This window comes from Melanaphis sacchari, unplaced genomic scaffold (genome assembly GCF_002803265.2).
Source record: "Melanaphis sacchari strain LSU unplaced genomic scaffold, SCAv2.0 Contig23_pilon_pilon, whole genome shotgun sequence".
Lineage (NCBI taxonomy): Eukaryota > Metazoa > Arthropoda > Insecta > Hemiptera > Aphididae > Melanaphis > Melanaphis sacchari.
In genome coordinates, this window is record NW_020271114.1 from 2,637,646 (window position 1) to 2,652,041 (window position 14,396).

Genomic DNA, 14,396 nt, shown 5'->3' on the forward strand with positions numbered 1-14,396 from the left:
TATTACTCCGTTAAATTCTCCCGATGGGTATTTACACTATTTACTATTCACAAATATAAAAATGTATAACATAACATAGAGTACATGTCCACTTGCACGATGAACGAAAATCCTACAAATACAAATAAAAAAATGCCATTAAATATTATGATAAACAAATATTACATATGGTAATGAATACACTTTACATTTTGAGCACATATTAGTATCTAATAAAATTAGTAATGATACTAATAAAAATTTTCTTTTGACATTATATTAAACCTAAAATCATAAATATATATTAAAATATTATTAAATAATATTCGTTACATAGGTTCATACTTCCTACATTACCTGTTTATAAAATAACCACGGCAGTGCTGCACGTGATTAAATATTAGTTACATTATTATAATTCCTACGGTCGTATTTACTGTACCTATCAGTAGTATGCGATTGTATGGGAGAAACAGATTAATACCTATATTATGTTTTAAGGCCGCACTAAGCAGCTGACTCCCGACTCGTATTGATACTATTCTGCTGTATTATCATCATCGTGATAATAACGTATTACAAATACCAACGTGAAGGTCATTAATTATTACTGCGGCGTTCACTTATTTTTTAGGAACTCATGGCAAACATATTATAGGTATATTATTCCTAATACTAAATTGCATCAATTCAAAACTATTACCACATAAGACGTTGTAATGTGGTAGGGGAACTTGTGTGGCTGTGTGTTATCCTTGTCAAGACCAACCTCCCGCGACTCGCCGCTGGTTGAAAATAACAGTAATAATAATATAATTATAATACGCGACGACACACCGTCGACGGGCTGCGTGAGTTGCATCAATGTGTGTCCGTGATTCGATGCCACTAGGCTATTTTTTATCGGAATAATACTTGTGCATACATTTTTTTTTAATTGTATTTATTTTTTATTTAACGCACTCTTATCAACACCGAACAGTGCTTTTTTTATCACACAGGTTAACCTATGATCGTTACATCATCGACAATCGTCGAAAGATCGCGTTTTTAAATTTTGATAGACACACTGTTGTTAGAATCATATACTCGTAGTTATTATATCACTGACAGCCATTAAAACGTAAGTATAACTTATCATTTTAAATTCAATGTACAACTTTAACGTGGCTTTTAAATATTTTGTAAAATATATACAATACTATATACCTATTCGTGTAATAATAATGTTAATATTTAATTGATATTTTATATTCTAATTAATCTAATTATATTATATCGTTTAAATTAAACTCATATCTGTACTTTTTTAAATCAAATAGGGTTATTATTTGATTGCATTTTATTGTTTTAAGGAAATATAGAAATAATTTTATTACATAAATTATATAATTAACTAGTTGATTTTTGAAAAGCGATTAAAGTTTATATGGGAAATTGTGTACATCGTAAATACTTTATAATAAATAAAATAAACAATTAATATAATTATATTTTTATTATAAATTAATAATATATTATTTAATTTATTCGCCTATATAAATATATATATAAATAAATGAATGTACATATATGTACATTATACGTCTATGTAGGGCTTATATAGACTTAAAACAGATCAATTGGAACTTCATTTTTCACACATATTTCTTCAGAATGGAGAGTGTTATTTGATTTGTTTTCTAACCGATATGGGTTAATATAAATTGGACACACTTACACAGTCACACATAAATTTTGTTTTAGCTCACGAAAATCGAATAATATGTTACTTATTTACAATAAAATAATATTTAACTAATTGTTTGTCTGTAAATACACAACATAAGACAACGTCCGTCTGTTTTTTGCTTATAGACTTGAAAAATACTCGACCGGTTTTGACGAAAGTTTCAGAGATTGTTTTTAGAGATATCGCAAAAGTTTAAAAATTAGTTAGAACAACTTTAAAAAATATATCAAATGATATTATATTCAATTTGCCACGACAAGTGGATTGTCCATTCCAATCGAATACTTGAAAAACTAGGTACACCGATTTTTATTTGTCTATGAACTAACATAATTTACTAAAACCATTAATTATATAGAAATAACATTTAATCAATTGATTGAATTTCCATTAACCTATGATCTAAAATTTTAACCTCCGAGAAACATGAACATTTGTGCATCAATCTGAGATAATATGTTTGTTTATCCTAATTACAGAAACATTCATTACCACGGCAGGAGCAGGTTAGATTAGTAGGTGATCCGTGGGCGGAATATATTGTGGAGGTCTAAAATAAATAAACAAGATGATACATTTTTTGATAATTGTATTCAATATTTTTAATATGTTGTTTATTTAGTTTACTTAGTAATAAAATGTATTACTGAAAGCTTGATACATAAATTAATATTAAAAATAATAATAAATTCCATATTAAAAATATTGCTGTGTGGACTTAAATTTATGGGGGCCGTAGCCTTGCAGCTCACTCAGCCCCTCGCTAAATCCAGCCCTGCCGTGGAGTTTAAAGCCATAGTCTCGAAATTCGGCCAAAACATACAGTATTGTTAGTATTCTAAAACAGTAGAGATAAGCCAATATAACGTCGTATTTTATGATTTTTTTTTTTCTCGGGCGAAGTCTAGTTATACGGTTAGTTTATAATAGATAATTTATTTTCGGATTGATATTACAAAACAATTGTAACAGAGATGATAAAATACATACACATCTTGATTTTTTGCTTATTGTTTAATTTATATCCTTACATTTTTATATAAAGCTATATTTGTTTTATGAAGAATAAACCTACTCCTGGAATACAAATTTTTAAATGTGCTATTTCACTTTTTCTATTATTTCATTAGATTTATTTACATCAAATATATAATATTAAATCTAAGTTTTTATATTTAAACGTAATTTTATACTATCCGCATGAGAATATCTTTATGAGTCTTAGTAAAACAATATAACATTATGCAGGGTTTTAAAAAAAAAAAGTTAAACTTGTTTTGTTAACAAAAAATAATATTTTTGAACAATAAAATAAACGAATTTTAATTTAATAAATTGAAAATAATGATTATTATAAACTGTGTAAAAATAAAAATTGAAAAAGTTATAGTAAATTTTCACTAAGAAGTTGTTGTATAACCTATTAAATGTTAATAACTAATTTATTATATTATGTACTTCAAAGTACCTACCTATAGATTAGATAATTCTTTTAAGAACTATTATTTAAAGATTGCTAATCGAAATTGTAAAAAACTGAATTTTAATCGAGTAGTTAATTAGTTTATAAATATTTTAAGTTTAGATGAGAAGAGCGGTGAGCCAATATTTTACTGGGTATCCATTCCACTCATTTAAACATTGAATATTTATAATTTGATATTGTTTAAAATTCAATTTTAATACATAGAAACTCATAGAAAAATATTCTTTTCGTGAATATAAAACTAAAAAATATAGGCAAGTGGATACGGCTTTGCTGTACATTAGGTGTCGAGTGAGTAACTAATATGAGTGTGTTAAATTTGAATTAAACCAGTCTGTGTGGAAATTATCTTTCAGCCATAGACGAAACTAGACATTTATATAAGGTTAGGCCATAATATTTTAAGATTGCTCTACTCTCGTCAAAAAAATATTAACAATTAAAATTTGTGTATTTTTAATGATATTGAAAAACTTTTTATATTTATGCTACTAATATTCAGAGCTTTAGTTTTTGTAATAATATCCAATGTTCTTCGATATTAAAACATTTATTTTTTATATTATAGTTATAATGCCATCAAATATTTAAGCTTACATTGAATTTTAAGAAAATATTTTAATATGTATTAAATTGCATATCCTATTTTTGGTGAACATACTATGTCACCGCAACGAAAACACTAAACTTGTCGTCATCGGCCACCACCGTTCTTCTTATTACTTGATTGTATAAATATGCATATACTATACATGACAAAAAAATATTGTACAAATGCCTTCTTTCATCTACCTTTATCACTTTCGTAACTAAATTTTGAAAAAATTGCCACAAAAACGGTATTTTAGTATTGTTTTTTAAATACAAATTTTTTATATAATATATTATTATATATATACTCTATTTCTGAGGCCGATAATCTGTTGGTTTTAGGTCAGGCCATGGCTGTTAGCCTATCACCAAGTATATTAAATTTCATGAAAGGTATATTTTTTTGATAAAACTATTAGACTTATTTTTACTTTTAGTATAGTGTTAGGTTTATATATTTGTTTTTATTTAATTTTTAAATATTTTTCTTCAAAAATATTATATTTTTTATATTATCAGTATTTAATTATTATCAATTATTATAGTTAATTCATATTTATACGCTATTATATTAATTTATCTAATTCAAAATATAATAACATCTTTCTGTAAATACTAAATACTATATAACAGTAAAAATAGTTTTATTACATAAAATAAATAGATTATATTTCAAAATAAATCAAAAATGTCATTGTGTATAGCAAAATTATAATTATTATAAATATATGTTAAGTTGTAAGTTTCCTGAATAATTTTTCAAATTATAATTAAATAATTAACATGATTATTTATCATCTAAATAATTAATTTCGTACAAATTTTAACTTAAAATATTTATAAAAAATAATTGCATTTTTATAGTTGTTCTAGAATGAACTATTTATAAAAAAATCTTGTATAACATTTTCAAAACTTAGATATAAAAAAAAAAGTATTTATGAATTTCCTACTACAAAAGTTCACAACTTTTTGTAATTTTGACAAACTTAATAAAACTTCTAACTTCAAATACATAAAAAAAATTTGTGACTATGTATTTTTGATATTTTTATACAGATACTATAAGAATAATTTATGAGGAATTTCGTATTAATTTTTAAGGAATTTGGTCCAGCTAATAAGCTAATATTTTTCCGACATTTTTAGAAAAAATTTAAAATTTATCATGTCTAGAAAATAACTCAAAAAAGTTTTGAAAATTTTATTTTATGATGAAAATTATAGGTATCTTTTGTTATTTTTTTTTATAAAATATCAAACATTGTTTAAAGAGAAATAGTAAAAACTTAATTTGACTCTCAGTAGAATTTCATATATGTTAAAAAAACTTATAAAGAATCTAGTATTAAATCTTAAGTATAAAAACAAAAAATTTTCGAATTTACAATTACAAATTAATTTGTATATTGATAAAATGTTGATGAATTTTAAACATTTATAAAAAAATATTGTAATAATGGATTTTAACATTTTTAATTGAAAAATAAACAAATTATAAAGAGCTTTGTATGAAATTTTCAATAATTTCTGGCATTTCTAAAAAAACTAAAAAAAAAAAAATGAAAATAGATCATGTCTATAAATAGCTTAAAAAGAATTAAAAAATGTTGAATATTTTATCGGAAATAAAAAATAGTTATTTAAAAATTTGGAGAAAATTTCAAATATTTATGGTAATCGTTATTGTATAATACCAAAAAAACAAAATAGATTTTGTCATAAATCGGATTTATTTAAAATTTCTGTTCTTCTTTATTTTTTATTTTTAAAAATGCTGAGAATTTTTATCCTATAAATATATGAAGTAGATTTAATTACTTATAAAAAGCCTCTCTCAAAGTTGAAGATCGAAGCATTTTTTTACACTAAATAATAAAAAAAAAACTCACACATCATTGTAAAATCAATACCCTACATTTATTGCTCTACTCAGATTCTAAAATTAGTTACACTTCACTGTTTTATACCTAGGGATAAATTAATTTAAAGCTATTAAAATATATGATTTATTCATTCTGAATTTCTAAAGAAAATAAATTTATCTACGCTATCATTTTTTTTTTTTTTTAAATAATTCATTTATAAATTATATTATAATATATATTTATATAGGTATAATAGGTATATAATTCAAACATATCATATTATATCTATAAAGAAGTAACAATTTTTGACAGAACCTGATAAATGAAACACTTGTCTTGTTCGGTGATGATAATTTTACACTCTTAAGATTTTTTTTTACTGGCATAATGAATTTATCTTAATTAATCTAAATTATTTTAAATATACGAGTATAATAATCGATTTAAATTAAAAAAATGTTTTATTGAAAAAATATATAAATTTATTATTATAAATATATATAAAAAAATATCCTATTTATACTTAGTTCCTAATTTTTAAAATTAATTTATATCATTACTTTTATATTGTTCAACATTATTTCATAAATAATACACTTCACTACAATACGATTGGTTATTTATACCAAGCCAACTACTAATAATAACGAACTAACGAGTCTTGTTAACGAAATCAATTTATGTATAAACTCTTTACTATAGTAGATTTTATATTTGTAAATCAATTTAAATTAGTTTTCTGAAAGCTTTATATTTATTAACAAGTACCATAGTATTCGAAATTACATTTATTATAATAAAAACAATTCCGTAGTTTGAACACTTTAAATTTTAATCAAAATCGTTTAAAAAATTACATAATATACCGATCGTTTTAAAAATAGAAATACTGATTTAATAACTAGGTAAACAATATTTGTTATAGTACACAAAGGTATTCTAATACATAAGCACATCATATCAAAAGGTATATTGTATTATTTGTATTACAAACAGTGATGTAATCATGTTTAATAAAGTCAAAATTATCGATTTCTTAGTTGAATCTTTGATAAACAAATCATATTTAAAATTACACCACTCGGCATTCTTGATTGATTATGTAATAATAATAATTAATACAATATTATTAAATTAATTATGCAGTCATGGACTTAAATAATAGTAATAAGAAAACATTTTTGTCGTAAATAAGTAAATTATAAATATAATAATACATTTAATATACCTAGTGTAAAGTGCCTAATCGAAGTATAATCACACAATGTTTGAATGTCAAAAACACACATTTTGATAACACTGTGTCCACTATTATAACTCAAAGACAGTATAGTAATAAATGGACATTAATTTTCATATCCAAACATAAATTTTAGTCTTATTTCATACATTATTAATAATAAAAATATGTGTTACTATTTCAAACGTTTATCTTGTTTCTATTTTCGCACAAAATACATAAATATTCAGAATAAATGAGCCGATATAAATTGTTCGGATTTCGTATGAAATGTTGAATATTTTTTCGATACCATAGGACTTATCGGAAGTCAGTGACATTTGGCGGTGCGGCAATCGCTCAATAAGACAAGTACCTATAATTTTAGCTCAAATGACATAACCGGAAAATTAGATATTTTAGTTGTTGCTAAATGGTAAATACTAAGAAATTGGATTATTATTTGCAAAAATATTTTTTAAGTAAACGGATGAGTGGTATGGTCGGTCATATTCTGTTAATTTGCTAACAAAAATAAAAACATTAAAATATAGTTAAAACAATATTTTATATATCGTTTACGTTTTACTAAAAATACCTAATCAGATTTCTGTAAAATGTTGTAGTCCATCTCAGAACTAATAATAGGCACAGTATATCGTTTCGAATACATTTTTTTTTCGTTAGGATTTTATTTAACTTTTCTCGGCGTGTAATTATCTCACGACAAGTCATTCTTATATTTTTAGCTTGAAGCTGCACGGTCGTACAATCTCACGTACTACATAAGTGCTTATACAGTAAGACTGTTTTTGCAGCAGGCACCTACACCAGTATTGTTATGTTTGTGCGATGGTGTAGCAGTGACCCGTACCCACATAGTGTACACTCTCAACGCCGTCAATCAGGAGGCATAATATGCATCATACAAAAGAAAATGACCGGAAGGGGGGGGGGGGGGTCAGAATGCTATTTCGACTGATATCCGATAGTGATTTATTATTTGCGTAAAAATGTATTATTATAATATGAGTGGATGCGGGAAAGAAAAAACCGCGTACAATAATACCTACTCAATGACACCTTAATATAAATGACGTTGTAATCACTTTTTTTTTTTTTTTGATGTACGAATATTGCGTCAAAAACGCTAAACATAGGTAGGCACTGCTCAAGCAGACGGTTATACTCGATTGCAGGTGCGTAGCTCTCCAGCGCTTTTCGCGCCTTAGCCCACCCCTTGCGGCTTGGTAACCGCCACGGCGTCATCATGCTATAGGCCAGTGGTTATCAACCTTTATTGTACGATGACACCCTAACAATATAGAACCATGAAAATGGCGACACACTAATAACATTCAGGCCGCCTATAAATACAATATAAAAAAAAAAAAATTTTTTTGCTCGTTAATTGTTTAAAAAACTTTGTGTCATTTAATACCAATTAGTATTTCACGTGACACGTTTGGACTTACTCCGCGGCACACACCAGTGTGTCGCGACATACCGGTCGAGAACCTAACGGCTATACTATAGGCCCCGTTCACGCCGTGTAACGTTTAATAATATTATTATCATTAATTCATTGATTGTCCGTGCGCAGATGAAGTGCGTCGGGCTGCTCCTGGTGGCCGCCGTCTTGGGCGCGCTGTCCGCCGCCGACGGAGCCAACATCCTCGGCGTGTTCCCCATCAACGGCCGCAGCCACTGGGTGGTGTACGAGAGCGTGATGAAGGCCCTGGCGGCGCGCGGCCACAACGTGACGGTGATCACGTCGTTCCCGCAGAAATCTCCGGTGGCCAACTACACGGACGTGGACGTGTCGGCGTCGTTCCCCCCCGCGATGAACACGGTGGGCATCGAAATGGTGCTCAAATACCTGTCCAGCGTGTTCGCCAACCAGTGGTTCATCGCCGACCATCAGATGGGCATCTGTCGGAAGGCCCATAAGCTGCCCCAGGTGCAGGCGTTGATGCACAGCGGCATCGAGTTCGACGCGGTCAGTGGTGTTTATTATTGTTTGCTTTTCCGCGCTCCGATGCCGTGCCGTCGTACGTCGTCGTTATAGGTACACGACAATGATATCGCAGGAAATATCGTAGTGGTTTAAGTCGGCGCGATTACGACGCACGGTTTGCATAGTGTGTAATGTTTTTTTTTTTTTTACTTGTATTTCGTCCACGGTGACGAAGACCTGTATCTATATATATATAGGTATATTATATTTTTAGTTCGATAATCATATGAGACGTTTGAAAAATATACAGCTCTACAGATACTATTAGGTCCTTCAAACTATATATAAAAAACAAATAATTATTACCAGTCAATGGTGTTTGTTATTAAAAAAATCACTGAGTACACGAACTTACAATAAAGCATTGTTATTGCATTGTAATCTACATTAATTTAGAGTATAATGTAGTGCAATTACTAATTTCATCTGAACACACTATACCTTTTAAAAAAAGGGTGATAATCTGGTGCCTGAATAGGTTCATAGTGTGAATAGATAATAATATCTTAAAATTAATCGAAATACAATGGAACCTAGATAAGTCAAAATTCAAGAGAAAAGCAATTTTTTCGACTTAATAAGTTTTCGAGTTTCTAGATTTTAGGAAAAAATTCGACTTAGAGAGTTTTTAAAATGTATTTATGTATGTACCTACACGTATTATAGTTTTTAATTATCGTTTAATATGGGTACAGATACATATTATGTACATATAATTCAAGTGTGTATTGTTATTTTTAAATAATTACTAAAAAATTATGATAAAAAATGCGGTAAAATTATTAATTATAAATAGTAAATTTTTATAAAACACGAGGCATTGTTACATCAACTACACCATACACGTGTAACCGATCGATCACAAATTTCCAACTGACAATACTGAATACAGTGATAATGAACACAATAAAGGTGATTAGTTTAAATTATCTGGAATGCACAAGCCTATCAGACAAATTATTTTAAAAATTTTCCGTTATTATCTTTCTATATTCGAAACACAGAATATTCGAGTACTCTATAGTTTTTATTTCGAATAATCGAGGTTTTCGGAGAGGACTGGGGAACGGCATTAATTTAAACTTATCGAGGTTCTACTGTATTTAGAAAATTACATTGTATTTAGTAAAATTAATAGTAATATACGTAAAAGTCTTTAAGTCCCAAAAAATAATGTTTTCAATTTATAACAAAATAATTAATATTGTCATTCATCGCTAAAATACGTAATTTCGTCCAAATTTGAACTTCTTCAAATAATTATAAATAAAAACCACTTTCATTATATTTTTAGATTCAATATAACTACTTATGAGGAGCATTTTATTAAATTTTCATATTCTAGCAAAACAAATTGAAGATTTTTTTAAATTGCTAACTTGAAAATAATTGTAGTTTGTAATTTTTGCAATTTTAACGAATTTTGTAAAAATTTTACCTTCAAATGCTTATAATACAAAATTTTACTTCTATATTTTTAATAATTTTATTTTTATACATATAAAAAAAAATTTATTTGGAATTTTGTATTAAACTTTTTAGAATTTTGACTTAGCAAATAACTTTTTATCGACATTTAAAAAAAATAACTAAAAATTTCTAAGTCCTATAAATAGCTCAAAAAGAATCAGAATAATTTGAAAATTACACCATGTATAGAAATTATGAATATAATCAAAAAGGTTCAAATTTTGATGTTTCTATAATATTTTTCTATTTTTAAACATTATCATTAATACTATATAATGAATATTATTTATTTCTTTATATATTTACTAATTAAACCTAAAGCAACGAGAATAATTATTATATTTTTATTCTTAGGTTTTCACAGAAATATTTGGAGCTGATTGTGATGTTGGTTTTGCATACCATTTCAAGGCACCCCTATTGTCCATCATGTCCAGCTCACATCTACCTTGGAGCTATGACCGTGTGGGTGGCCCAGATAACCCATCTTACATACCAACGATCGTTACAAGAGCAGCTGGAAAAATGAACTTTAAAGAACGAATGATCAACACTTTGTATTATATATATTTCAAATTAGCGTGGAAATATTACAGCGAGTGGCCAGCAAATGAACTATTAAAAGAGACCTTCGGACCGGATACACCTCACATCAATGAAATAGTTTATAACACTTCCATGGTGTTTGTCAATGGCCACTTTTCTTTGGATGGACCACGTCCCCTAGTCCCCAACATGATAGAAATTGGTGGAATACATGTTAAACCCCCCAAGCCCTTACCTAAGGTAAATACACACCCCTAAATTAAATGTATTTATATTTATTCATTTTAAATAAAACACGATACTGAGAATTTAATAATTAAAAAAAAAAAAACCTGACAGAATATAAATTCTTGCAGGCTGCAGAGGTGTTAAGCATTCACATAACTCTGTTTACCGTGGTACAATATACAATGATCTATTAAAAAAAAATTGTTATTTAAAGAAATGATAAAACCATGCTCACTAAAATGTCATCAATATTTTTAGACTATTAAAGAATTACTGAGAAAGTATAATAACAGCCTCTATAAAATACTGCTAAATTTGATTTATGACCAATAGATTTGGTCACTAAAAGTCTTGAATACTATTTTTTAATACAATATACATTATACTTCTAATATAGGTATAAAGTTCACTTCTAATAATTAAAATATTTTTGTATCATATAATTCGATAATTCAATAATATAATAAAAACAATTTTTAATTGTTTTTTTTTTAATATAAAATTAGTAATAATCTAATAATAAGTATATTAAATTACTATATTTGATTTTGAACCTAGGTATACTCATACTCAAAAAAAAAAAAAAAAAATATAAATACTTGAAATCAGAGCGCTGTATAAATCACATTCTTAAAAACTAATAATTTGTACAATAACATTAAATTATGTGGATACCAGAAAAAAATTATTAACATAATATAATGGCCCTAGCAACCAATGCTTAAACAATTAATATAAAATAGAATGACTTGTTGCATGCATACTTGTATTATATATCTACTTATAAACATGCATGATCATATATAAAAAAAACTATCTTTAAAACCAATTTTAATTTTTTAATTTCACTAGAAAAATAAAACCATATCTTACTATCGTAAGTAAGAGCTCAAACAATTAATTAATAATATATTAGTTATCTATCACCTGCCTATCAATTCATAATATACGTTATAATACGAACAATATTATAATAAAAAAGAAATGCCATATTGTAACTTATAATGTAAATACTAAATACTCGTAATTTTTAATTGTTTTTCAAACAATATAACTAATTAGTAATTAATTATACGAAAAATAAAAAAATACACATTATACACATGTTAATATAATATAGTACGTGCAACTATAAAATCATATGTATAGTGTATACTCGTAAATATCACATTAAACATGTATTAAAGTTTATACATTTATTGAATATTGTTAACAATGTAAAACTCTTTTGTAATTATTAATTTCTATTATTGGTGTAATAGGACATATTGAAATTTATCGATGACTCGCCGAATGGAGTTATGTTTTTCACATTTGGTTCTCTGATTCGTATATCTACACTACCACCAAATGTATTACAAATGTTTAAGGATGTATTTGCAAAATTACCCATCAGAGTCTTATGGAAATATGAAGCAGAAATGCAAGATAAACCTGATAACGTGTATATAAGCAAATGGATGCCTCAAAGAGATATTTTGAGTATGTAATAAATCAATGTACATATGATACAATAAAATTAATATTGAAGATACTACAATATATTTAAAAGTAATTTCATATATGAAAATGTCAAATTTATCAAATACACTCTTTATATTAATACAAAGTGTTTCTTCAATTATACTCACTCTCTTTCTGATATTTCGAATTGTTTAGTATACTTAAGAGTCTTTAGAGATAATATTTCTAGATACTTAGCAATTAAATATTATTTAAAGAACGTCTTAGTCCTATGAAGATACAAACTTACTTTTTTCAAATGATACCACTCTTTTTTTTTTTATATAGATTTTTTTTGTTCTGAAATTCGAATGAGTTTTTAACTTTATTTATTAATGATTCTAATACCCTTTACTAATAGTTTTACATAAAAATAAAATAGACATAATACAATTTACTATAGGTTCGAATAATTTTTACAAACTATAAAATGTTAATATATTAACTCGTATCTATAGTGCTTATTATATATATAATTAATACATATTTTTAATTTTAGGTCATCCAAAAGTTCGCCTGTTCATGACCCACGGTGGACTGTTAGGAGTAATTGAAGCTGTACACTCAAGCGTACCAATCATTGGTATACCGTTTTTCTTCGATCAACCTAGAAATATATTAAAATTGGTAGAAAAAGGTTCAGGTATTATATTGGACTATGAAACGATGACGAAAGATATTCTATACAATGCTATTACAACAATAATTAACAATAGCAGGTGAGATTGCGAACACAGCAACTATGTCATTATTTTTACCACGTTTCCGTAATATTATCCATTTTAATTTATTTTTAATTAGAAAACATTAATAGAGCACATCATTCAATTAGGTACTTTAAATTGAAATAAATCATCATATTAAAGTTAATCTTTTGCACCTATTAAAAATCAATTGTTTAAATATAAAAATATTGAATTATATAACGATACGATCGTGCTAAGTTAATTGTATATTTAATCAAATATTGTAGTTGATAGTTTTAATAAAATATATAAAATAATAAAGCACATATTTTTTCAGTTACGCTACAAATGCAAAGAAACTATCAAAACGGTTCAAAGACAGGCCCTTGAATGCAACGGAAACTGCTGTCTACTGGACAGAATATGTAATAAGACACAAAGGGGCGAAACACTTGAGGACCGCGGCTGTTGGAATGCCTTGGTGGAAGTACTACTTAGTTGATGTCATCAGTTTTATCATGCTAATCATTTTTTCTGTATTGTACTCAATTTACTTCGTGCTCAAAACTATCTACAAAAAATTATTCAAAAAAACCATACCCAAAAAGAAGGAAAAGAAAAATTGAAATATTAAATTCGTATTATACCTGAATTACTATACAGTACAATACAATATCGTACAAAATCATTTAATCGTATTTTGTTTTATGATTCGTTTTATTTCAACAGTGTAAGATTAAATCAAAGTTACATATTTTTATAAATGCCTGAACCTAAATAAAAACTTATAAAAGGTATACATGAATATTATTATTTACTAATTCATTCAGTTTTATACTAATTGAATTTGAATCTAAGTTAGGTCTGTCTTAAAAAATTTTTATACATAACGATAAGTAACTTTACTGTAGCAATGTGAACAAATGGCATGTGCTTTTCATATGCTTACCTATGTGAAATATTCTAATTGTATACGCAACTTTTAGAATTATTAATAAACATAAAATAACTACTTCTGTATATAATTGTCGATGTTAAACACGAAAATATTATATTTTATTACAATGAGTT

General features: G+C 26.5%; 1 protein-coding gene across 1 annotated transcript; it reads left to right on the forward strand.

Annotated features, from left to right (window-relative positions):
* Positions 1-799: 799 nt before the first annotated feature.
* LOC112594761 (UDP-glucuronosyltransferase 2B10-like) lies at positions 800-14,350 on the forward strand. The gene is made up of 6 exons (XM_025339726.1): positions 800-1,102; positions 8,479-8,874; positions 10,717-11,148; positions 12,399-12,618; positions 13,139-13,358; positions 13,663-14,350. The coding sequence occupies exons 2-6, from the start codon at positions 8,479-8,481 to the stop codon at positions 13,949-13,951; spliced, it is 1,557 nt and encodes a 518-aa protein (XP_025195511.1). The 5' UTR covers positions 800-1,102; the 3' UTR covers positions 13,952-14,350.
* Positions 14,351-14,396: the final 46 nt, after the last annotated feature.